The 20978-nt window shown below is 40.3% G+C and overlaps 2 protein-coding genes across 3 annotated transcripts; one reads left to right on the top strand and one right to left on the bottom strand.

Annotated features, from left to right (window-relative positions):
- Positions 1-1003: 1003 nt before the first annotated feature.
- Positions 1004-5381, bottom strand: commd5 (COMM domain containing 5). The gene is made up of 7 exons (XM_026186668.2): positions 5123-5381; positions 4679-4839; positions 4549-4577; positions 4383-4433; positions 4192-4287; positions 3856-3931; positions 1004-1875 (listed from the first exon to the last, which is right to left on the bottom strand). The coding sequence occupies exons 1-7, from the start codon at positions 5244-5246 to the stop codon at positions 1774-1776; spliced, it is 639 nt and encodes a 212-aa protein (XP_026042453.2). The 5' UTR covers positions 5247-5381; the 3' UTR covers positions 1004-1773.
- On the top strand, positions 5335-19943 carry fam199x (family with sequence similarity 199, X-linked). 2 transcript variants are annotated; one of them, XM_026186655.2, is made up of 8 exons: positions 5335-5472; positions 7809-7988; positions 12827-13046; positions 13218-13376; positions 13819-13980; positions 14084-14267; positions 14403-14506; positions 18023-19943. In XM_026186655.2, exons 2-8 carry the CDS (start codon positions 7822-7824, stop codon positions 18194-18196), a joined length of 1170 nt encoding a protein of 389 aa, XP_026042440.1. In that variant the 5' UTR covers positions 5335-5472; positions 7809-7821; the 3' UTR covers positions 18197-19943. The 2 variants fall into 2 exon arrangements, with proteins under 2 accessions (XP_026042440.1, XP_080162277.1); XM_080306151.1 differs by lacking the exons at positions 5335-5472; positions 7809-7988 and adding an exon at positions 9030-9262 and having other exon boundaries at positions 18023-18278.
- The last annotated feature ends 1035 nt before the right edge of the window (positions 19944-20978 follow it).

A 20978-nucleotide genomic window follows, 5' to 3' on the forward strand; every position in this document is an offset into this window, starting at 1 on the left:
TGATGTCATACAGAGCCAAAAGATTTTTTAAAAGTTAATTAGTTGTGCACATGCTGACTTCATTATCTCAAACTTCAATATAATTCAATATTAGCATGCACCATCTTATTAGTATATATGTATACGGGGTGAAAGGGAAATTAAATCTCAATTTTTAACATTCATCACAGTGTGAGTTCATTCCCACAGGGTGTAACCGTCTACATGGTGTTAGGGCTCAGAGTGAGTGTAACGGTTACTCACCAGTTCCACTACTCAGCATATTTGCCTTCATTCAACTTTGTCTGTTTTAAGTTTTCACTCACCGGAGGAGATCGAGCAGGCGAGCAACTAATGGGTTTCCCTGTAGTTGCCTTTGCAACTACAGGGAAAGCCAACAGGACTTCCAACAAAAGACCTAAAAATAGCATCTGCACTGAAAATGATACAGAGGCATTCAAGGAGATGAGCTTAAACGTACAAGTTTTCATTTAGCTCGCCAATGGGATTAGTTTATCCCAACTGAAAAATAGTACATTACAAAGCATTTTTTCTTTATGTTGCTTAGACTTAACATCTGTTTTAATGTTGCCCTGAGGAGACAGCATGAAGTTCAGTCTGTAGGTCTGTTAAGCAGAGCATCACGCTAAACTTTGTGTTAGCATCGTGATCCCGATCAATCCAGCGACTCATTCGTTTTATAGTCTAATATGAAGTTAAATGATCAAACTTACAAAGCTAAAGCAACTTCATATGTTACATCACGCATAATATTTTAGCCTAAATGCTTTGCTGCCTGCAGCAAACTTTAAAGACACGCCCACTCAGAACAACACCAAATTAACAGAAAAGCACAGACTAAAGCTGTACTTTCCTTCCTTCTGTGTTTCTTGATTGTGGTTAGTAATATTTTGTTTGCTTTTATAATACTTTCAAATTGGGACTATCCTATTATTCCCTCACCATACATTCGTTCACTTACATTCATGTTGTCATTGAAAGAATAGAAATAAGTAGAGTGAAATGATACCGAGTTCCATTTAATCTACAAAATAGCTGCAGTTAATCAAAAACATCAGTTTCATTCATGTAAAAAGATGTCACAAGAACACATAAGATTTCTTTGTAATACATTTCAATGACTTTCAGCATTTGAAGTTTACAGTTTATCATCTAACTCTTATTTCTGTGACACAGTTTGAATCTGAACAGATCAAACATTCCTTACAAATTTAGTGACCGACAGATGTTATTACAGAAATATGGTTCAACAGTGAGAAAAAAAAATCTCAATGTTATTTTGGAAAACAAACACATAACAAGACAAACTTTTAGTTAAAAGAAAGTTACTTTTTACACTTATGGTTGCGCTTTTAGCCAAAAGACTTCTAAATAATTTTTTCGACCTCTTGTCACATGGAGTCCCAGAGGTGAGGGAACAAAACGTTCTGCTTCAAAGAGGAGCGTGTATCACATGACCAGCGTGCACGAGCGCCCACTTGACTTTTTTTGTATTTTGGCACAGGTGTGGGATTGCAGGACTTTCAAATGTGACACAAACATCAAAGACTAATGCACAACGAGAACAAAAAACTTTATAGATTTTTAAATACACGGTAGGAGGTGAAGTGCTTGTCTCGAGTATGTTGGATGCCAACACCATCAGAGCATAAGATAATGACGTGCAGAGCGTTATCTTGCATAACATCGTATGAAAAAATGTAGAAAAGCTCCACTGAGTTTTAAAAACTGAGCAGAGATGAGTTAGCATAAACATCAGCTCCGGATGGTGTATTAGTTTTGGATCTTAAGAATGCTCCTCTTCTCCAGATCATTCATCTCTTTGAGAATCAAAGCAACGTTGTAACGAAGCTCCTGGAATTTAGACACAGGTACCTGGAAAAGACCACAGAACATTTAGCACACCCACAAAGTGTTCAGCATTAAAAATAAGCACACAGCCACATTCCACAGCTGTTTACTGTGTGTCTGAATGTCTAAAAATGCAAGAAATAGTCATTAAAGTCATTAAAAACCTGGATTTCTACCTAAAGGATGTAGATGGACTCCTTGCAAAATGCTGTGCTCTAATACTTAAGCCCAGAGTTTCATTTGCTGCCTCCCTAATTTCTGTCCCTGTCATCCCTGTGTTTAAGTCTCAAGCTGCGTGTGAGTCACCATCTGTTTGCAGCTGTTTGCAAGTGCTAATTAAGAAGAGTGTGCTGAAGAAGGAAGAAGTCATCTCGTCTGTTTGCTATTCATCCTCCCTTCACTTCCAGAGAAGCATGCGTCAGGTGGAGATGAGCTGCACCCATAAAGAAAAACTGCACATCGAATGTTGCTGCTGCTTATCTTCTAATTCTGCTTTAATCTGATTACGTAATCGCTGCACATCCGTAGTAGGCGTCCTCGTCCCTGCTTCTGCTCCGACCACACTGGTAGTCAGCTTTGAAAGCAGTTGTGGATTCTAGTTTGTCATTTTGAGGCTGATGCGGAGTATGGCGCCCCCTGCTGAATAAGACGTACTATAGCATTACGCCGTGGCAGTGAGGCTGCCGCACATCCTGGTGGAGTGCATCTATTTATTCTTCATTTTTTCCTGTTTTAAAACTGACACTTTTGCATTTATGTGAATGGATATCAGGCTTTTTTTTTACTGTAGTTTTTTTTCTGTAAGCTGATAAAAGAAAAAAATAAGACTCAGAAATGCAACAGTTTTTTTTTAGCATCTAACAAAACAATATTTGTAATAAGCACAAGCAAGCTGACTAGCACAGAAACAACACTGCAAACGTATCAGGGGCACTTGGTCAAGGACGGCTTGTAGGTTAGGCTGCCGTTAATAAACGTTACTTCCTCTGTAATCCTGTTATGCAATAACTGAAACAGACCTACATTAGCCCACTGGCTTACAACCAACATGTTTAACACTCTATGTTAATCCAGGAATAACTACTATAGTGCACAACCATCATCAGTCATGTGGAGAAAAAAATCCATATGATGTTAACAGGTTTCTCAAAAGAAAATCATTCAATGGTTAGCTCATGAGAATGAACTCATTTCCAATGCATACTTTAAGTGTAGCTTTGCATGATTTACATTTAAAAGTAATCTTTATTTATCTGTGTACTAGGACTTTATGCAACCCAGTTCCCTTCCACTGTCTGGCACAGGGTCTCCCCCGTTTCAGGCCACCCTCTTGTTTAACTGATATTCTGGCTTCACCTTCATCCACCTTTAGCAGCAGGTGTGTGGGGCTGTTATGCTCACAGCCAGAACTGTGTCTGAGATGACCATATTAAGGATATCTTCGCTCACTGACATTAAGAGCCAACAGTTTTTACAAGGCTCTATGCAGGTCCTTGAAAAACTAAGTACATCCCATGATTCACCCTCGGGATTGCAACACCTTGACTCGTTTCTTTGTAGTTGTTCTGTTAGAGATTTGCTAATGCATAAGACATTTTCAGGAATTTAAAAGGTATTGTTAAATCCATCCATTTTCGTAAATACTTAAAGACAACCACTCATAATTATCCCTACAGCGAAATTAGTACTACCAATTAACCTAACAAGCATGTCAGTGCTAAGAGAGAATCCATGCAGGCACTTTGTCATGTTGGGAAGACAAAGAGGCGAGGAAACCGTCAACGTCTTCTGAACAACTATTACTTTCAACAAGACTCTTAAAAGCCAAAAGACCAAGAGAAAAAAACCCTCTGAACTGTGGTTTTATGCACAGAAATTTGGCATGTAGATCTATACTGTGGTACTGGTATCGTCATTAAAAGTAAATAAAATGAGAATAAGAAGGGGACTGTGGGTCAGAATGTATTGTGTGTACAATCAGGAACAGGTTACTTGTTTAAATACCTCAAAGCGTTGAAACCTCCCATCTGAAAGTTTCATCTGCATGAGAACAGAAGGCTGCAGCGCTCGGGCTAAAGAGCTGTTTCGACACAGAAAAGCAAAAACATCATCACAAAGTCTAAAGAGTAGGACTTTAAAATGAGTGCAGTAGAATCTTTTGTAATCTTTCACTAAACCCTTCTTCCTGACTTATTTCTATATTGCAAGTAAGAGACGGTGGTAAGAGATGGTATTGTTCCAGGAAAGCTTTAAAACACTGTGTTAGTAGGCAGTTAACCATTAACAAAGATTTCTTGCACATATTGCCATATTGTTTTTGCAGTTCGTTTAGTATGTTACCTTGTAGAAATGGCAACATCCACTCTCCATTTCAATTCTTCAAGTGTGGGGAGATGAGGATCCTTCTGAGAGGCGGCCGCTTCTAGAGCTGCACGGCTGAAAACACAAACAGCACAGGAAATAGAACCTGATTGTAGCACTGCTCTGAGATACCAATCCTGGACATGCCTGAGGTTGTAAAATCAACATACTGATTTCCAAAAACCACACTGGAGAAATCTGTGATGAAGTCTTCGGGTATTCTAATAAAAGAAGAAAAAACACAATAGAAATAACCTCTTCAGAATCTGGGGGGTGGGGTTGTGGAGATAATAAATGGAAACAAAGAGAGGTGTGGAAAAAAAATGATTCCCTCACCTTAGCTCCTTCAAATCTTCCTTAAAGATCTAATCAATGCCCCATCAGGCACCACAGAAGAGGAATGAAGATGTTAGTTGAGAAGTCTGTTTCAGTGAATATAATTTCTAGTGCTTTAGCATCAGCTCACCTCCTGTTTAAGTAACGCTGTGGGGATGCGGATGGCCTCAGACAGCAGTCTGTGGATCCCAGCTACGATGTGACAGAGCCTCTCCTGCGGGATGACACTGCTCTCTGCTATGGACTTCATCCCCTCTGTGCAGTCCTTTCCCTCCAGGGCACTGACCACAGCTGGACAGGGAATCATTCACAGTCACATTAAATGCACTTATCCGGCATCTTCAACTGCTAACACTTGGTCCGAATATCAGCAGAAGATCTTATCACGACATAAACATCCTGGGAGGCTGAGGAGGTCACAACTCTACTGTGGATACTGTTATTGGTCCAGTTTCACAATAAACTTCACCAAAAGGCGTTCAGTTTTATTGTTTCAGGGTACGTATTCGAATAGACACAATATAATACGATTATTTAGTTCTTGCTATTTTTTTCTGTTTTAGACTTTATTTACCTTTCAGTATTTTTCGGAACAACTCTTGGTCCACATCCTTCAAGTTTTTTGACAATGACTCGACTTCCGGTGGTATTCTGCCTCCCAGAAAGCTCAAAGAGTCCTTTGAATGGCTGGAAGACATGCCTCGGTGTTCACTAACATACAGAATTAACAGATAAAAAGATGAGAAATTGGTGTTAGAGAGGGATTTGTCTAGCTAGTTTTGTATTTGTGCGACAGCTTCCGCCTTCATGTCACATGACTCTCATTCCGCGGAGTCTCGCGGTGAGAGCTCAGCTCGTCGTTTAGAGGAAAACGGATTTGCAAATGGAGGCGATAGAAGTGGTCTCTTTTTGAACAACCAAAAGGTAGGATTTTTAATATCGATAGCTTCTTAGTTACAGCTTAGACCTGTTCACATAGCGTTCACACATGGCATTTGTTGGGAAATGGGAGTTTCAGATCGTTTTGTGTATTAGCAAACGCTACATAGATATTTCGGAGGATTAGCAGCAAGCTAAGGATGTTAGCTTGTGTTGTGATGTCAGAGGCTTATGCTCGCGTTTTCTAAACACGATACTGTTTATGTAAGTTCTACTCAAGCTAATGGAGCTGGCTTTATCAAAGCCTTTATAAATATGTGTGCGAGCGCGCGCGCGCGCGCTTTTAACGCGTGGGGTTATGTTTACCGTAACTTGAAGTATTCAGGCTGTTTACCAGTTACTTTGAGTCTAAGCTGTGCCAAATAACAGAGCCAGCAGTTGATTATGAGCTTTATTATTAGCACAGTTGCTAAGTAAAAAGCATTCATAGTAGGTAGCCCAACTAGTTTTTTCCATTAAAGTAAATCGGTAGATGTTTCTTCTTACTGATGCTTGGACGAAAAACAGGTTTTCACCATTAGTGACTTTTTTTTAGTATCTGAACAATCAGAGTTAGATTTATTGACCAAGTACATGTACACATACAAGGGACAGAAGTCCGTTTTTTTTTCTTTGATCCCAGTATAAACAGATTAGACATGCACAGTACAAACAATAAAAAACGTGTGCAGTGGAGCAAATATGTTAGAATAAATTATATAATAATTTATTAACTCGAGAGATGAACCAGTATCACATCACAATTTGGCAAAGAAACAATTTTAAATTGTAGTCAAAGGAGCTTGCAAAGAAAAGCTCACCCGAAACTCTGGCTGATTGGGACCCACACCTTGGCTCAGACGATTAGAGAATCATCAGGGGGTCCTTTTGTCCCTCTGCGGGGGGACACTCCCACTAGGTTTTAATCTGGGACTCCCCACCATTTGGCCTTAGAACTGAAGAAGCTTCTCGAATGAGAGGTGAAACGTCTTCAAGTAACTTAAAGAAGTCCAGACACTTTTCTTTGCAAGCTCCTTTGACTACGATGACCTGGATGACTGAGAACCTTCACAGACAATTTTAAATTGTATCTTCAGGCACTTTGTTACTAGCAGCCTGTTACAAAAACATGAGCAGAACGCTAGTCAAAAACCTGGCATATCTCACAGTGTTTTAAGTAGAGATGGCACGATACCACTTTTTTTTAATGTCCGATACCGATATCATAAATTTGGATATCTGACGATACCGATATGAATCCGATATAGTGTGCTTTTTAATCAATAAAGCAGTTTTTTAATATCTTGCTGCATTTTGTATGAGTTCATACTCAAGTTCATACTAAAGCTATTTTGTTATACTTGTATGCAAAAAATACACTGCACCCAAAATATTTCATAGTTCAGCAGTACTGATCAATTTAATAAACTTAAATCCTCCATCCTTCCTATTCTGGTATTTTAACGAGTACTTAGCAGAAATATTAAACAACCTAACTAACAGGGTTGCCAACTCCCAGCAAAAAAAAAAGAAAAAAAAGAGATTTAATAGTTACTATATAAATAGTGGACTTCTATACATTTTACATCAGATTAACTTTGGGTGTAAGATTAAGATAATTATTTATTAAAAGCTAGACATTTAAAATGAGAATAAGAAAGAAAGGTATTTCTTTGTGCCCCCCTTTCCCCTGATTCGTTGAAGACGTCATTAATAAAAATATGTTGATGCGGAATTTTATCGTCGACGCGTCATATGCGAAAACGATGTAAACGTGTTTTTGTAACTGCAATACACTACAGGAAGTTATGGGGGCAGTATCGCTTATATGGTCTGGCCAGACTGCACGCAATACTAACGAAGAAGAACGTAGCTGCGATCCGCAAAACAAGTTAGCTTACCTGTCGGAAGCTTCTAAGAATAATTCTTGTGAAGCCAACACCATTTCAGTTTTGTTAGCTAATGAGTAAAATACGATAATAAAACATTAAACAGGAGTAACTACACTGTCTCTTAGTTTATTAATATTAGCTGTTATTCTGAATTGTATACACCTTCCACCTTGTGTATTTTTGATAAATATCGAACCGTGACACCAAAGTATTGTCAAATAATCGAGATCTCAATTTCAGTGAAAATAATCGTGATTATCATTTTTGCCATACTCGAGCAGCCCTAGTTGCACCCCTAATAAACAGTGGCATCAACAGTTGTGTTCACAAACAAGTCTTATGAAGGTTAACACATGTACAGTCCAGCATAACGACCTTGCATAATGTATTTATTTGAAGGTGTATTGAAACATAGCCCTGCCTATTTATTACCCTCCTCCTTTATTTCAGATACAGATTTACCATGTCTGAATCTTTGTATGAGAAGTTTTTGGCCCCGGAGGAGCCTTTCCCTCTCCTCTCCCAAAGGGCCAACCTGAGTGATGTGGGAACTCTGGATGTCAGCGATTTTGGCTGTCAGCTATCATCGTGTCATCGAACGGATCCTCTGCATCGCTTTCACAGTAACAGGCAAGTACAGAATGACTGTATTTGTGTTTGTACATGTATCTACTGTGCCTGTATACCCCTATTTTGGAGCTCTGTAGTGGTGTGGAGCCTACAGTGCTGAGGATACAGACCTGAATGACATCCCTGTTGCCTTTAACACTCTTGAGTTCAATTCGATTCAGTTTTATTTATACAACACCAAATCACAACAACAGTCCCCTCAAAGTGCTGCTACTGTAAAGTGTCTATTGTTAGCCCTCTATCTGTGTAAGAAGAGGAAATTCTAAGTGGCTTGCTAAGCTAGCAGCCAGTCTTGTTGCTGGGGGACTAGAGGAATCCCAGCAGTGAGAGGTTTCAGATTTTCACAGCTCATATTTACACCTCAGGTTTTTTTTTTTAAAAAACTACAAAAACCCTTAAAGAGTAGACACAGGATCTTTAATGTTACTGTGTAACAATGATGGGATTTCAGATTAGATTAGATTAGATAGAACTTTATTAATCCCTCGGGTGGGTTCCTCTGGGAAATTCGATTTCCAAAAAAGCACAGCACCGACAGAAGTTACAGAGTTACAGAATATTATATATATATATATATATATATATATATATACACACACACACACACACACACACATATATATATAAATACAGAGACAATATAAATAAAATATACAAGTGAATTGCACATTTCAAGTATTGAGGTCTATTGCACTGTTGACTATTTACAAAAGTATTGCACAAAAGGTATTGCACAGTGAGGTGAAGAGGCACTACAGCTTAGTTGGTCCCCCCTCCTTTGTCCTCCTGTTTCCCCTCCCTCTCCCCTCCAGAGAGGAGTTAAACAGTTTGATGGCGTGTGGGACAAAGGAGTTTTTAAGTCTGTTAGTTCTTGTCTTTGGGAGAAGCAACCTGTCACTGAACAGACTCTTCTGGTTGTTAATGGCCGTGTGCAGAGGATGCCTGGCATTGTCCATAATGTCCATCAGTTTCTTTAATGTCCTTTTCTCTGCCACTGTCACCAGAGTGTCCAGCTTCATGCCGACCACAGAGCTAGCCCTCCTGATCAGTTTCTCCAGCCTGGATGAGTCCTTCTTTGCTGTGCTGCTCCCCCAGCACACCACAGCATAGAAAAGTACTCCAGCAACCACTGACTGGTAAAACATCCTCAGGAGCTTCCTGCAGATGTTAAAAGACCTCAGCCTCCTGAGGAAGTACAGTCGGCTTTGGGCTTTTTTATACAGGTGCTCTGTGTTGCATGACCAGTCCAGTTTATTGTCCACCCACAGCCCGAGGTACTTGTACTTGTTGACCACCTCCACCTCCTCCCCCTCTATCTGAACCGGCAAATTACCACTCTTGGTGGTGCAAATTAATCCTTGGCTGATAGATAAAATATCTGTTAGTTGTCACTCTTTTGGGACTATCCAGATTCTTTTCTAAAGGAAGTAAATGCATCAGATAAACTCTGTGTGCCACAGATGTGCATGAGTGGTATGCCCTGTAAATGCAGAAGAACTTTAAATTGGAACATCCTGTTGCCTGTTTCCAGTCTGCTTGGCAAATTGGAAGAGTTTTGTAACCGTATGTGGAAAGTTACAGATTATACTCCTCTGCAACCAAAATGCTTCCACATAAATGCAGTCAAACTTGACTCATTTACCGTAAATGTTGGGCTATAAGCCGCTACTTTTTGCACAAGCTTTGAACCCTGCGGCTTTTAGTCAGGTGCGGCTTTTCTATGGATTGTCCGTGATTTTTGTCATATCGTAAGACGATTTGTTTTGTGTGTTCCGCTGTTGTACGGCACTACGTTGCCTGGCGGAAGGATCGGGGTTCAAGAGTGGTATGTTAGTCACATGTCCGTCCGCCAGGCAACGTAGTGCCGTACGAAGTAGCGCGAAAAACAAACTTCAAAGTAGCGCTACGCGTTCAGCGGGAGGCGTGGATGATGAGCGGCGATAAACTTGCAAGTTATGCCCAAAAAGCAAGTTATGCCCAACTCCACCGGTGGATTCTGACAGCGTGGAAAAGTGTGAAAACATCCACGATCACCAACGGATTTTGAAGGGCTGGACTGCTGCATGATGGAGAGGAGGACACCGCCACGGCCCTTCTGAGGGTGTTCGACTCTGACACTGACAATGAGGATTTCTTTGGTTTTGAAAGTGACAACGAAGGAGAGAAGAAGAGTGGATGACGAAGCCATCCTGAGCCTGTTTGTATCCGACACTGGAGAAGAGGACTTTGGTGGTTTTAGTGCGCAGGAAGAAGAGAAAGATGGTGGTGAATGACTGACTTTTCTTCTTGTTAAAGCTGTGTTACTGCACCTGAGCCTAAAAGGTAGGCCGAATCTATTGTTCTGGTGTGCTGTAGGCTACTGTTATGTACTACATGTGCAAATATGTACCCATAACTTGTTTTTCAAAATATTAATAAAAGTGATGTCTCCAAACAGCCATCTCTTTCCTGACAATTCCCTTTGTGCATATTCTCTTACATATGATAAGTCAACATTGAAACACCTGCGGCTTTTGGTCAGGTGCGGCTAATGTATGTACAAAACAGGATTTTCCCCTGATTTTAGCTTGTGCGGCTAATATTTAGGTGCGCTTTGTAGTCCGGGAAATACGGTACTAATGCTAAACTTGTTTAAATTATTCTAATTGTTTAATTTGGAGTAGCTGCTAATTTTCTGACAGCACCTCTTCATAAACTACAGAGTTCACATATTTTTTATGAAATTTGCTGATATGAAGCATAAAATGCAATTTTCAGATTTCACATCATATGATGTTCTCTTGGATTAGACACATTCCCAGTAACAGGAATTCTATAATGCTGCAAAGTAAAGTTAAATCTTTTTTATGCATATTAAAAATTCACACAAGTAATATTTTTTTTTTAATTTGCATTTCATTCGCAATATGCCATTGAAAGTACTGTGACTCATAATGTGCACCAGTAAAATGTGTATAACCTAGGGCTGGGCGATATGACCCAAAATTCATATCTCGATATTTTTTAGCTGCATGGCGATATAAGATATATATCTCGATTTTTTTTTTTTTAAAGCCATAAGTTAAGAACAAAAAGAGAGTTCTTAGTCACACTGTGTCCCAGATGTCACACGGGCACTTTTATTTACATACAACGTAGATATTACTCAAAAATAAATTATCAGCATTTATTAAATAATCATGGTCCATAAATAAAAGAAAACAATGTTGTTTTTGTGCATAACAAAAAGCTCACAATTGTGCAGTCAAAATGTAAACTAATAGACGCTGAGCATAATAACAAAGAGACAGATTTCACAGCTGCACCACGTCTCTGAACAGGTGCCATTTGTGGTCCTTATACACACACAGTACGGTAATATTACGTTGAAGCACAGTACGTATCACTCCGCGAGGCTCCTCCTCGGTAGCCGTTATCCTCCGACAATCCATCAAGCGGTGCAGCTCCTTAGCTTAGCAAAGTCATATTAAAACATTTTTTGACAGATTGCTGAGCGCTGTGCACCACATAAAATCGGTTCGCGGTCAGTAAGCATAACCAGAATTCATACATAAGGCGCACTGTCGATTTTTGAGAAAAGGAAAGGATTTTAGGCCGTGCAGCCCCTCCGGGCTGCATGTCGTTAGCGCGGTTAGCTCGTTAGTGCGGTTAGCTCGCTAACATGTTGACGCCGTCCAGCCCCACGCACGGTAACTCGCTAACGGAGATTTTCCGCTTTCATCTTGTCATTGCCTGCAGGTGAAGCTATGGGGGAGGGGGAGTTGTGTTCAGTGAAGGAGAGGCGAGGCCGAGTAACGTTGCGTAGAGACAAAAGTGGACGAAAGAGAGGCAAACCTGCGGCTCCACAAGTATAATTATAACGTAACATAGACTATATCGATATAAACGATATTGTCACATCTTATATCTCGTATGAAAATATATCGATATGTTTTAAAAACTCGATATATCGCCCAGCCCTAGTATAACCTTTACATTTCCTCTACTGCTGTCCTGAATTGTTAAATGATGGAATAAGTCAATAGTCAGACATGTAGACATGTCTTAAAAGCAGAATGTCTACATATCATGACCTGTGCTCCATGTCAAAACTGATTCATGTGTTAGTGTGTTCTAGTACTAAAGTTGGAAAAGCACGAAAAACAGGGTACTTGTAATTTTTTTGTGCTTAAGAACACAGCAGCAGCATGTTCATTGCTCTTTGTATGGTTTATTTAGTGAGTCGCAAGTGCACAACAGTGACGAGACACATCTAAAGTTTTACTGCTGTCCACTGCTTGGATGGTTAGTTCGGGGCTGGTGGGGCTGCTTTGACTTTCACGTTAAGTCTTCTCTATAATGAAGAAAGGTGAAAGATCATATGAAGTGACCATAAACAGATGAAAAGACATAAGCTAACAGTTCATGATTAAAACTTATGTTAACAGTGTGCATAGGTATAAAATGTTAAACATAAATATCTTGGAAATTGTAGCCAATCAATTATTTGAACTGTCATATTAGGATTTAGCAAATTAAACACAAACATAAGAAATAAAAGTGTTTTATCTCCAAATCAGACAGTAGCTGAAACATTGTTGCCAAGTGTTACAGCCTGAAACTGTGCAAAATAGTTTAATTATCACCTAGCAGTGGCTGCCAAGTGAACAACTGTTGGAGCAACGTTTTATTATCTTAATTTGAAGGCACAGGCGAACAAAGGTCCAGCTGTTCTGTAATCCTCCCCAAATCCTTCATCTGTGCTTTTCTTTTACCTTACTGGTCTAAAAAGAGAGAAGAGAACAACTTCTAGAAGTCACTTAAAAGATTAATTTTGATGTCCACTCTGTTCTCCTCAGGTGGAACCTTACTTCCTGTGGTACCAGTGTTGCCAGCTCTGAGTGTAGCGAGGAGCTCTTCTCCTCCGTCTCTGTGGGGGATCAAGACGACTGCTACTCCCTTCTGGACGACCAAGAACTCACATCGCTGGATTTGTTTCCTGAAGGCAGTGTTTGCAGTGACGTCTCCTCCTCTATCAGCACATACTGGGACTGGTCTGACAGTGAATTTGAGTGGCAGGTAGCTTATTAGTCGGTCTGATTTTTAATATTCTGTAGGTGCTCATGTTTAGTAGGAGTTGTAAGTCATTTGCACTTGTTGCTTTATCTGTATGAATGTGGAAAATGGCTTTCCTAAACAATCCTATCTTGTCATGTCCTAATCTAATTGTTTCCATTGTTGTTTTCCCAGTTACCAGGAAGTGACATTGCAAGTGGCAGTGATGTCCTCTCTGACATAATTCCAAGTGTGCCAAGTTCACCATGTTTGTTTTCCAAGAGGAAGCCGAAGCCCCACCCTCATCGCAACCTGGATGAGCTGCCTTGGAGTGCCATGACCAACGATGAACAAGTAAACAAAACAAGCTCGTTTTGTGCTGAGTGCTCAGAATTAGCATTAAAGCTAATGAACCAGGTGTTTTCTGTCTTGCGTGGTTTTGTTTGTTGCAGTGTGTCGTCTATTATTTTTTCATTTGTTTGTCTATTTTTTTTAACCTGTAATACATTTCGATATACAGTCAGTTGAACTGGTGTGTTATTCCCCCAACCGGTCGTGCAGATGGCCCCGCCCCTCCCTGAGCCTGGTTCTGCTGAAGGTTTCTTCCTGTTAAAAGGGAGTTTTTCCTTCTCACTGTTGCCAAAGCGCTTGCTCATGCAGAGTCGTATGATAGTTGGGGTTTTCTTTGTATTATTGTAGCATCTTTACCTTACAATGTAAAGTGCCTTGAAGCAGCCATCGTTGTGATTTGATGCCATTTAAATAGAGCTGAATTGAATTGAATTTCCCCTTCTAGGTGGAGTACATTGAGTATCTGAGCCGGAAGGTCAGCACAGAGATGGGCCTGAGAGAGCAGCTCGACATCATCAAGATCATTGACCCCTGTGCTCAGATCTCTCCCACTGACAGCGAGTTCATCATCGAGCTCAACTGTCTCACCGATGAGAAGCTCAAACAGGTGAGCAGCAACAACAGCTTTGTAGCTGCTGCATATTGAGGAGCAGCGCTGTCGAGAGTTGTTCAGAAACTCCCCTTTTAATGGATCTGTGTGACGTCATTAGGTGCGTAACTACATCAGGGAGCACAGCCCCAGGCAGCGAGCCAGCAGCACCAGGGAGGGCTGGAAGAGGAGCAGCCACAGCAGTGCCAGTACAGGCGGCGTCAGCGGAGCCAGCAGCAGTAACGCCAGCATGGTCAGCTCTGCCAGCTCCTCCACTGGATCTACTGCCTCCAACTCTGTAGCAGGTACGATGCTGCCTGGTTTGACACCGCCACAGGAGTCTGTGCTTATGTTGGTACTTCCAGCTTTTGCCAAGATAAAATTGCTCCCCTGCATTCTGGTCTTGATGTTTCTAACAGTGTCTGTGCCTTGTGTTCCAGGGGGTACAGCCTCTGCCTGTAGTGGGAGCAGTGTTGCTAATATTAGCAGAGCTCACAGTGATGGAAATCTTTCCAGTGCTGCAGAACGCATACGAGACTCTAAAGTAAGAAAGATGAATGTTGAAAAATGAAAAACAGTTTTTGTTTTCTTGGTAAATATTTTGCTCTGCAGAGTCCGGGCCAGTGGTTATAATATATCTCTCTGAAACACTGGAAGAACAGTTGCAGATCTTGATTGTTCTATACAGAAGGACATTTGGCGTTGTGTTAATAATTGTTACACATTTTCTGCCCTTGAAACTTGAGTGAGAGTTTTCTATTGACGAACGCTTGCTTGGAAGCCTTTCTTGGACTTATAACAGATGACCAAGTTGTTATCAGCACCGCTCCTCCCCTCACCCTCACACTGTGGTGTAGCAGCAGAGGAGACTGTGTGACTGTAATACCTGAGCGCAGAGGTGGGCAATTAATTAACCCAAGGGCCCACGTGAGAAACTGGGACTCTTGTGGAGGATCACTACAGGCGTATGAGTGTGGAGACTCTCACTGAATCTAAGGAAGTGAGGACTGTGGTTGGTGTGATTACGAGAAACCACTCAGCATTAGAGCAGGGCGATATGGCCAAAAATATTTATCACGATATATATTTGAAAATTTGCGATAACGATATAACTGACGATATAATGGATGCGAGACAAAATACAACTCCACAACATTACTAGCGCAAAAAGACAACCTTCCATTTATTTTCACTTAAACAAGAAGCTGGTTTTTATGTACATTAAAGCTTTATAAAAATGCAACAGTGCAAATGCAAATTCCTTGCTGAAAGTTTAACCAAAAGGCATTTCCAGTAGAAATGGGCTGACATATCCTGAGCATAACCATGTATAATATCCACTGAAGTTAAAAAGAGGTGCTTTGCAACATTAAACTGCAGTGTGCAGTACGCATTTTTCGGACCATAAGGTGCACGGGATTATAAGGCACATTAAGCGAAACAAAGCAGTCAGATAAATCAAACTTTATTAAACTCATTCTTCTTGCTTCCTCCACTTCTGTACCATTGATTCATTAATGTTGAATTCTCTGGCAGCTGATCTATTCCCATGTTGTTGCAGTATATTAATGACTAACCTCGTATTGTGGATGGATTATCTCAGTTGTTCTCCTGACTGAAGTTTGGTCCGTTTACAGCATCCTGCCATGTGATTGCATTTGTCTCTAACCATGAAGAACCTTCACGTTAACTTTTATAAGTGGAAAAAAGTTAGCGTTCATCCTCCAGCTTCACTGTTTATGTTATGCTAACATAGCTGTGTCGCTAGCGATCACGTAGCACATCATTATATACCAGCTAGCCCAACTTCAGTAACCCTGCAAACGTCACTGCTGTTTAGTTTCCTGTCTTCATTTATGTTGGAAGTGATAGCAGAGCTGTACGTTTTAATTTTTTCAGAAATCTCTCAGTCAGAACATGCTATATCATGCTTAGGTAACTAGCGAAACTAGCGAGCTAACTTCCACTAGCTTCCTGCTAACTTCTAACTCCGTTAAATGTAATAACTTTTGTTTTCATGGATGCCTGGAAGTTAAACTTTATAGTTACACCTGGTAAAGCAGCAATGCTGATCGTTTTATTAAAGATGAAAGAATTTAGACAGGTTTTAACTCTCAGTGATGCTGCAGTGTTGTTTGACCAGAAGCATACAGAGTTTAGGACCCAGATTACTCCCAGATTTAAGAGCATCTTAGTCCGACAAATACGACAATAACAACGGCTGCTTGCATGTTCTGCAAAAAAATGTGCTTTGTTGTGTATCTGACGGACAAACACCAAACCAGTTCCACATCACTGAAGTTGCACCATTTTTACAAACCAATTCTGGTTCATCTGTTTCACTCAACAATCGGCCATGTGCGTATGAAAACAAAGGCACTGCGCATGCGCGTTTTACTCCCATTCTATCGCGATATTTCATTTTCCTATCGTTGCCTAACATTATACCGGTATTACCGTGAACGGTATAATATGGCCCAGCCCTACTCAGCATTTCAGAACTAGACTTTTTTTTTTTCCTTTTCATGAACTTTGTCAGACAGCAGAGTTTACATTTCTTTAAACTGCTGTTAATTGCGACTTTAAATATTGACATCCACTGTGATCTAAAATAATTATGATCTAATGTGAACTGCTGAGGAAAAATAATTGATTCAGTGATTTAATCAGTTTGGTGAACTTTGCTGTGCTGTGTTAGAATAGAGCTCATCGCTTGAGTGATCTTTGATTGTTTTTTCTTCAGACACAAACACAGGAAGTCTCAGAGTGCAGTCTGAGTGTAATCAGGGGGCAGCATGATGGAGATCACACAGTAAAGAGAGAATAGATTCTCAATGGTTAGATTTTAGCCTGGATCAGCTGTAAGTTGGCTCGTTAGGATCTGTTAAGTCACAAGATGTAGGAAAGCATCACAAGACCAACAAGAATGTCTTTGCAGCCTTGTCTCTAAGCTTTGATCCTGAGGTGAATTGTGTGTTTTGTCTTGTAACTGATAATATTTTCCAGTGCCAGTTCTGTTGCCATACTATGATTCCCACAGTTGTTCTCAACCAAAGAAAGTCTCAGTTCAGATCATTGGTATGTGCTTTGTCTCTAGCTTAAATATCTCTTTCATTGTTTGTGGAGTACACGTGAGCCTTTTCAGGATTAACAAATTGTAGAATAAGGTTCAGTTAACAAGAAAACTATTTGTAAACTGCAATCATTATTCTACTGATGGCCTGTAAAAAGAGTATCACCAGAAAATGGTTATCCCCGGAGAGCCCAAACATAAGTACATGGATGGAAATCACAATGGAAATCTATAACATGGAAAAGATAACAGCTTCTGCCAACCACAAGCTGGAGAAATTTACATCATACTGGGAAAACTGGGTCAAATATATCACGCCTCATAGGCCAGATTTTATTTTCACAAACCAATAACTGTGATGTATGAGAGTATATATTTATAGGATCACCCCCTACCAACACATCCAGTTTGTTTGTTTGTTTGTTTTTGTTTTGTTTGTAGGTTTGTTGGTTTTGTTTGTTTTTCTTATTTCGGATTATGTGATTGTTTCAATTGTTTCTATAGTTGTAAATATTCTTTCTTTATGATTCGGATGTAAATTAAAATACTATTTCGGTATCTAAGGCAGATAACCTAAGCAAGAAGTATGCTTACATGATGTACATACTGTGAATGCCTGCTTTTGAAACCTTAATAAAAAATATATAAATTAAAAAAAAAAGTAAACTGCAATCATAAAACAGAAATCAGCCTTTTTTGGGGACATATGAGAGAGCAGGTTGTAGCTGACAGATGGTGGAGCTGGTGAAGCAGTGGCTGGATGTTCACAACAACAGCTGTGAGAATGTGCTTACACAGTTTTAGATGAAATGCTCTGATGGATTGTTGAGCTGTGAAATGCAAATTACTGAAAGGGTTGAAGTTGACTTGTATCCGTTTCTACAAAATGCTGTCACACTGCTGACGTCTGCTCATATCAGAGCATTTAGACCCACGATTTATTTATTGTTATTATTAACTCCTCTCTCCACACACCGTCTCTTCCAGAAACGTTCAAAGCAGCGAAAGCTTCAGCAGAAAGCCCTCCGCAAGCGACAGCTCAAAGAGCAGCGGCAGGCCCGAAAGGAGCGACTGAGCGGGCTGTTTCTGAACGAGGAGGTCCTGTCGCTACGGGTGACAGAGGAGGACGATCACGGAGACGACCTGGACATACTGATGTGACACCAGTGAATCAATCAGTGCTCCCTCTACGCCTGCTTTCACTCCACCTAGTCACTAGCATAGAGCTTATAGAACGTGCTAATCCACATCGCTGCATGCGTTAGCTCCGCATATGCTAACATGCTTAGAATGCTTTTTGTAAGAACAATGTGATGGCCAGTAATAGCTTCTTGCAGCATATAACTTAGCTCGACATATTGTTTGCTAATACTAGTGTTACCTGCTGGTGTGTAAATTGCTAAGTGCTGCAGTCACTACTGCTCTAGTTAATGTAGCAGTGATAAAGCACTGCTAATGCTTTAATAGCCACAGTCTCTCCTGCTTACAGCCAGAGGTTAGCGCTGCAGCTCCTTAGAAGATTGCAATTGAATTCACACTACTAATGATGATTATGGCATCTTAATGCAGGTAATAAGAGGTTTGCTTATAGATGCTGTAAGAGGATATATTCACTACTACCTGGCAGAAGGACAGATCAGACGAGAGAGGTGGACTTTGGCTACATTTGCTTCAGTGGGAGTGATGGCAAAGGCTTTATTCCCCACAGGGAGCTGGATCCAAGCTTTGGAGGATGATGTAATTTGATCTGCATACAAATATGTTCATAATCAGCAGGATGAATTGGTCTCGTCAGATTTAAAGTGCTCATACTTTTCTCCTTAACAGCCTCCTTTGAAGCTAATGTTAAAGTTAGCCATGTATGCGACACATTCTTTCACTTTTAAGTTCCTCTTAAATAGAAATATGGCCCAAATCCTGGAACAGCTGCAGTCTTGTGTGAAATAAGTCAGATATGTTTGCTACTGGAACATCAGGATTTTCAGCAGTGCTCAGCTGAACGATTCGGCTGGTTCACATTAGACTTTAATGTGCTTGATGGATTTTTTTTTTGGTTGTATTTAATGCTGCTTGGTGGAGCATTATATCGTTGTGTAACTGGAGTGAAGATTGGACTATAAACTAATCCTTTAAGGCAGCTGAGCAGCATTTTTCCTGGACTTTGATCTTTTATAGGTTTGAATAAAAGAAGGCAGATAACAGGCTAAAAGACACAGAGATCCTTTAAGCATATTATGGGCAGTTTAACATGTCTGTAAACTTACTGTAAATATAATACCTCTCACACTGTGTCGACACATTCTTGATGCTGAATGAACTGCACATCGATGCACCCATTGTTGCCTTTAGGGGAAAACATGAATCCAAACTACGATGGTTTAGGTGTGGAAAATGCAGCGAGCTGGTCTGTCTTTCTCTCTGCTGAGCTTTGTGGTCCCATTTCACTTTTAAGGCTTAGAGGGAGCACTGAAACACTGCATGTTTCAATCGTTACCCACAGCGAATCACCGTGTGGACCAGAAACTAACAACTTGCATCATCGTTCGCAAACACCTGTTGAAATAGCTTACCTGTGTTGTAAATAAGCGATCGGTACCATCATATTTACTGCTTGTTTTCAAGGTTTCCTCTGTGATAACGTTTCTTTCCTTTTGGGAGTGTATGTAAATGATGGACATGGCAAACTAACTGGTCATTGGGGCTTGAATGCGTTGCTAGGTTGCTGCCGATCCCTTCAGATATTTTCAGTCATATTTTGATGTGTTTTGTTGTTTTCATCACTTTTATTTGGTCTTTTTTTTTGTTTTCTTGAACTCCTACTTGAATGTTTGACCCTCATTGTTTGTTTGAGTGATTTTGGGAATTGTGGACGTTTTATAGGATTTTAAAGACCACACTTTGCTCAGTGGCTGGTATGGTTTTGGAGCTATTCTTCAGCTTCTTATTTGAGCCGTCAACGTCGTTTCCAGAGATGTGCTCACTTTGCTCTGAAGATTCAAATCCCAGACAAAGTGCTGATGAAGCAGGACAGCGTTCTGTGGAACTACCGGGATGTTTTCGTTTTGCTCAGTTTTTTCTTGTTAACTTGTAGAAAAGATTTTTTTTCCACAGCTTCTCTGCTGTAACCTGATGAACCACTACAACTGTCGGCCTAAAAGCTGCCGTTTCTGATACTTGATGTGGACTGAGCCGTGGCTCTTGTTTCTGTCTTGTGTATAAAATAATTACAGCAGTCGGAGGAAAAACAGCTTTGTGTATTCTGTAGCAATGAATTAGTAAAACTCTATTTTGAAAAATGACATAATTTTGAAATAAAAATAAGTGATGCAACAGAGTAACTTCAGCAGATAAAATGCCATTAACTGCTGAAAATGAATGATATTAAACTTACAAACCTACACAGGATGTTTTGAAAGGGAAGCCCACTGTGGAGGTGTTATATTATATTACGCAAGTGAAAATGTTTTCATTGGCTACTAAAGCAAAGAGTGGATTTACATGCGTTAACTCCTGATTAACAAATGATTCTGGAACAGTGTTGTGTTTGAATAACAGGGTTGATGGGAGACTGAGCAGTTCACTCGACGCTTCCTGTTTATTGTGAACTCGACAAATAAACATTCAGTGTTGCATCTTTTCTACACGTGTGCTTATTTTGACTTGCAACTTCTGTAGAGGAGAGCATGACTCATCAAGTTATTCATCAGTTTGCAAATTCCAAGCACTTTTTATTGAGCGCTAAATCACTGTGATTTTTATTTTCCACAATAATTAACAAAGGAAAGAACACTTTGGCTTTTCACAGCTCATCAGCTGCTCCTTTGTGTAGTAAGTTCAGGGTGGAGATTGAGATCTTTTGGAGGGAATCCCATCAAGAAGAGGGATCAATGGACTTCCCTGTTTTGCCCGGCCCCAGAGCTCACTGGAGGAAAACCTCTGCATT

This window comes from Astatotilapia calliptera, chromosome 2, assembly GCF_964374335.1.
Source record: "Astatotilapia calliptera chromosome 2, fAstCal68.1, whole genome shotgun sequence".
Lineage (NCBI taxonomy): Eukaryota > Metazoa > Chordata > Actinopteri > Cichliformes > Cichlidae > Astatotilapia > Astatotilapia calliptera.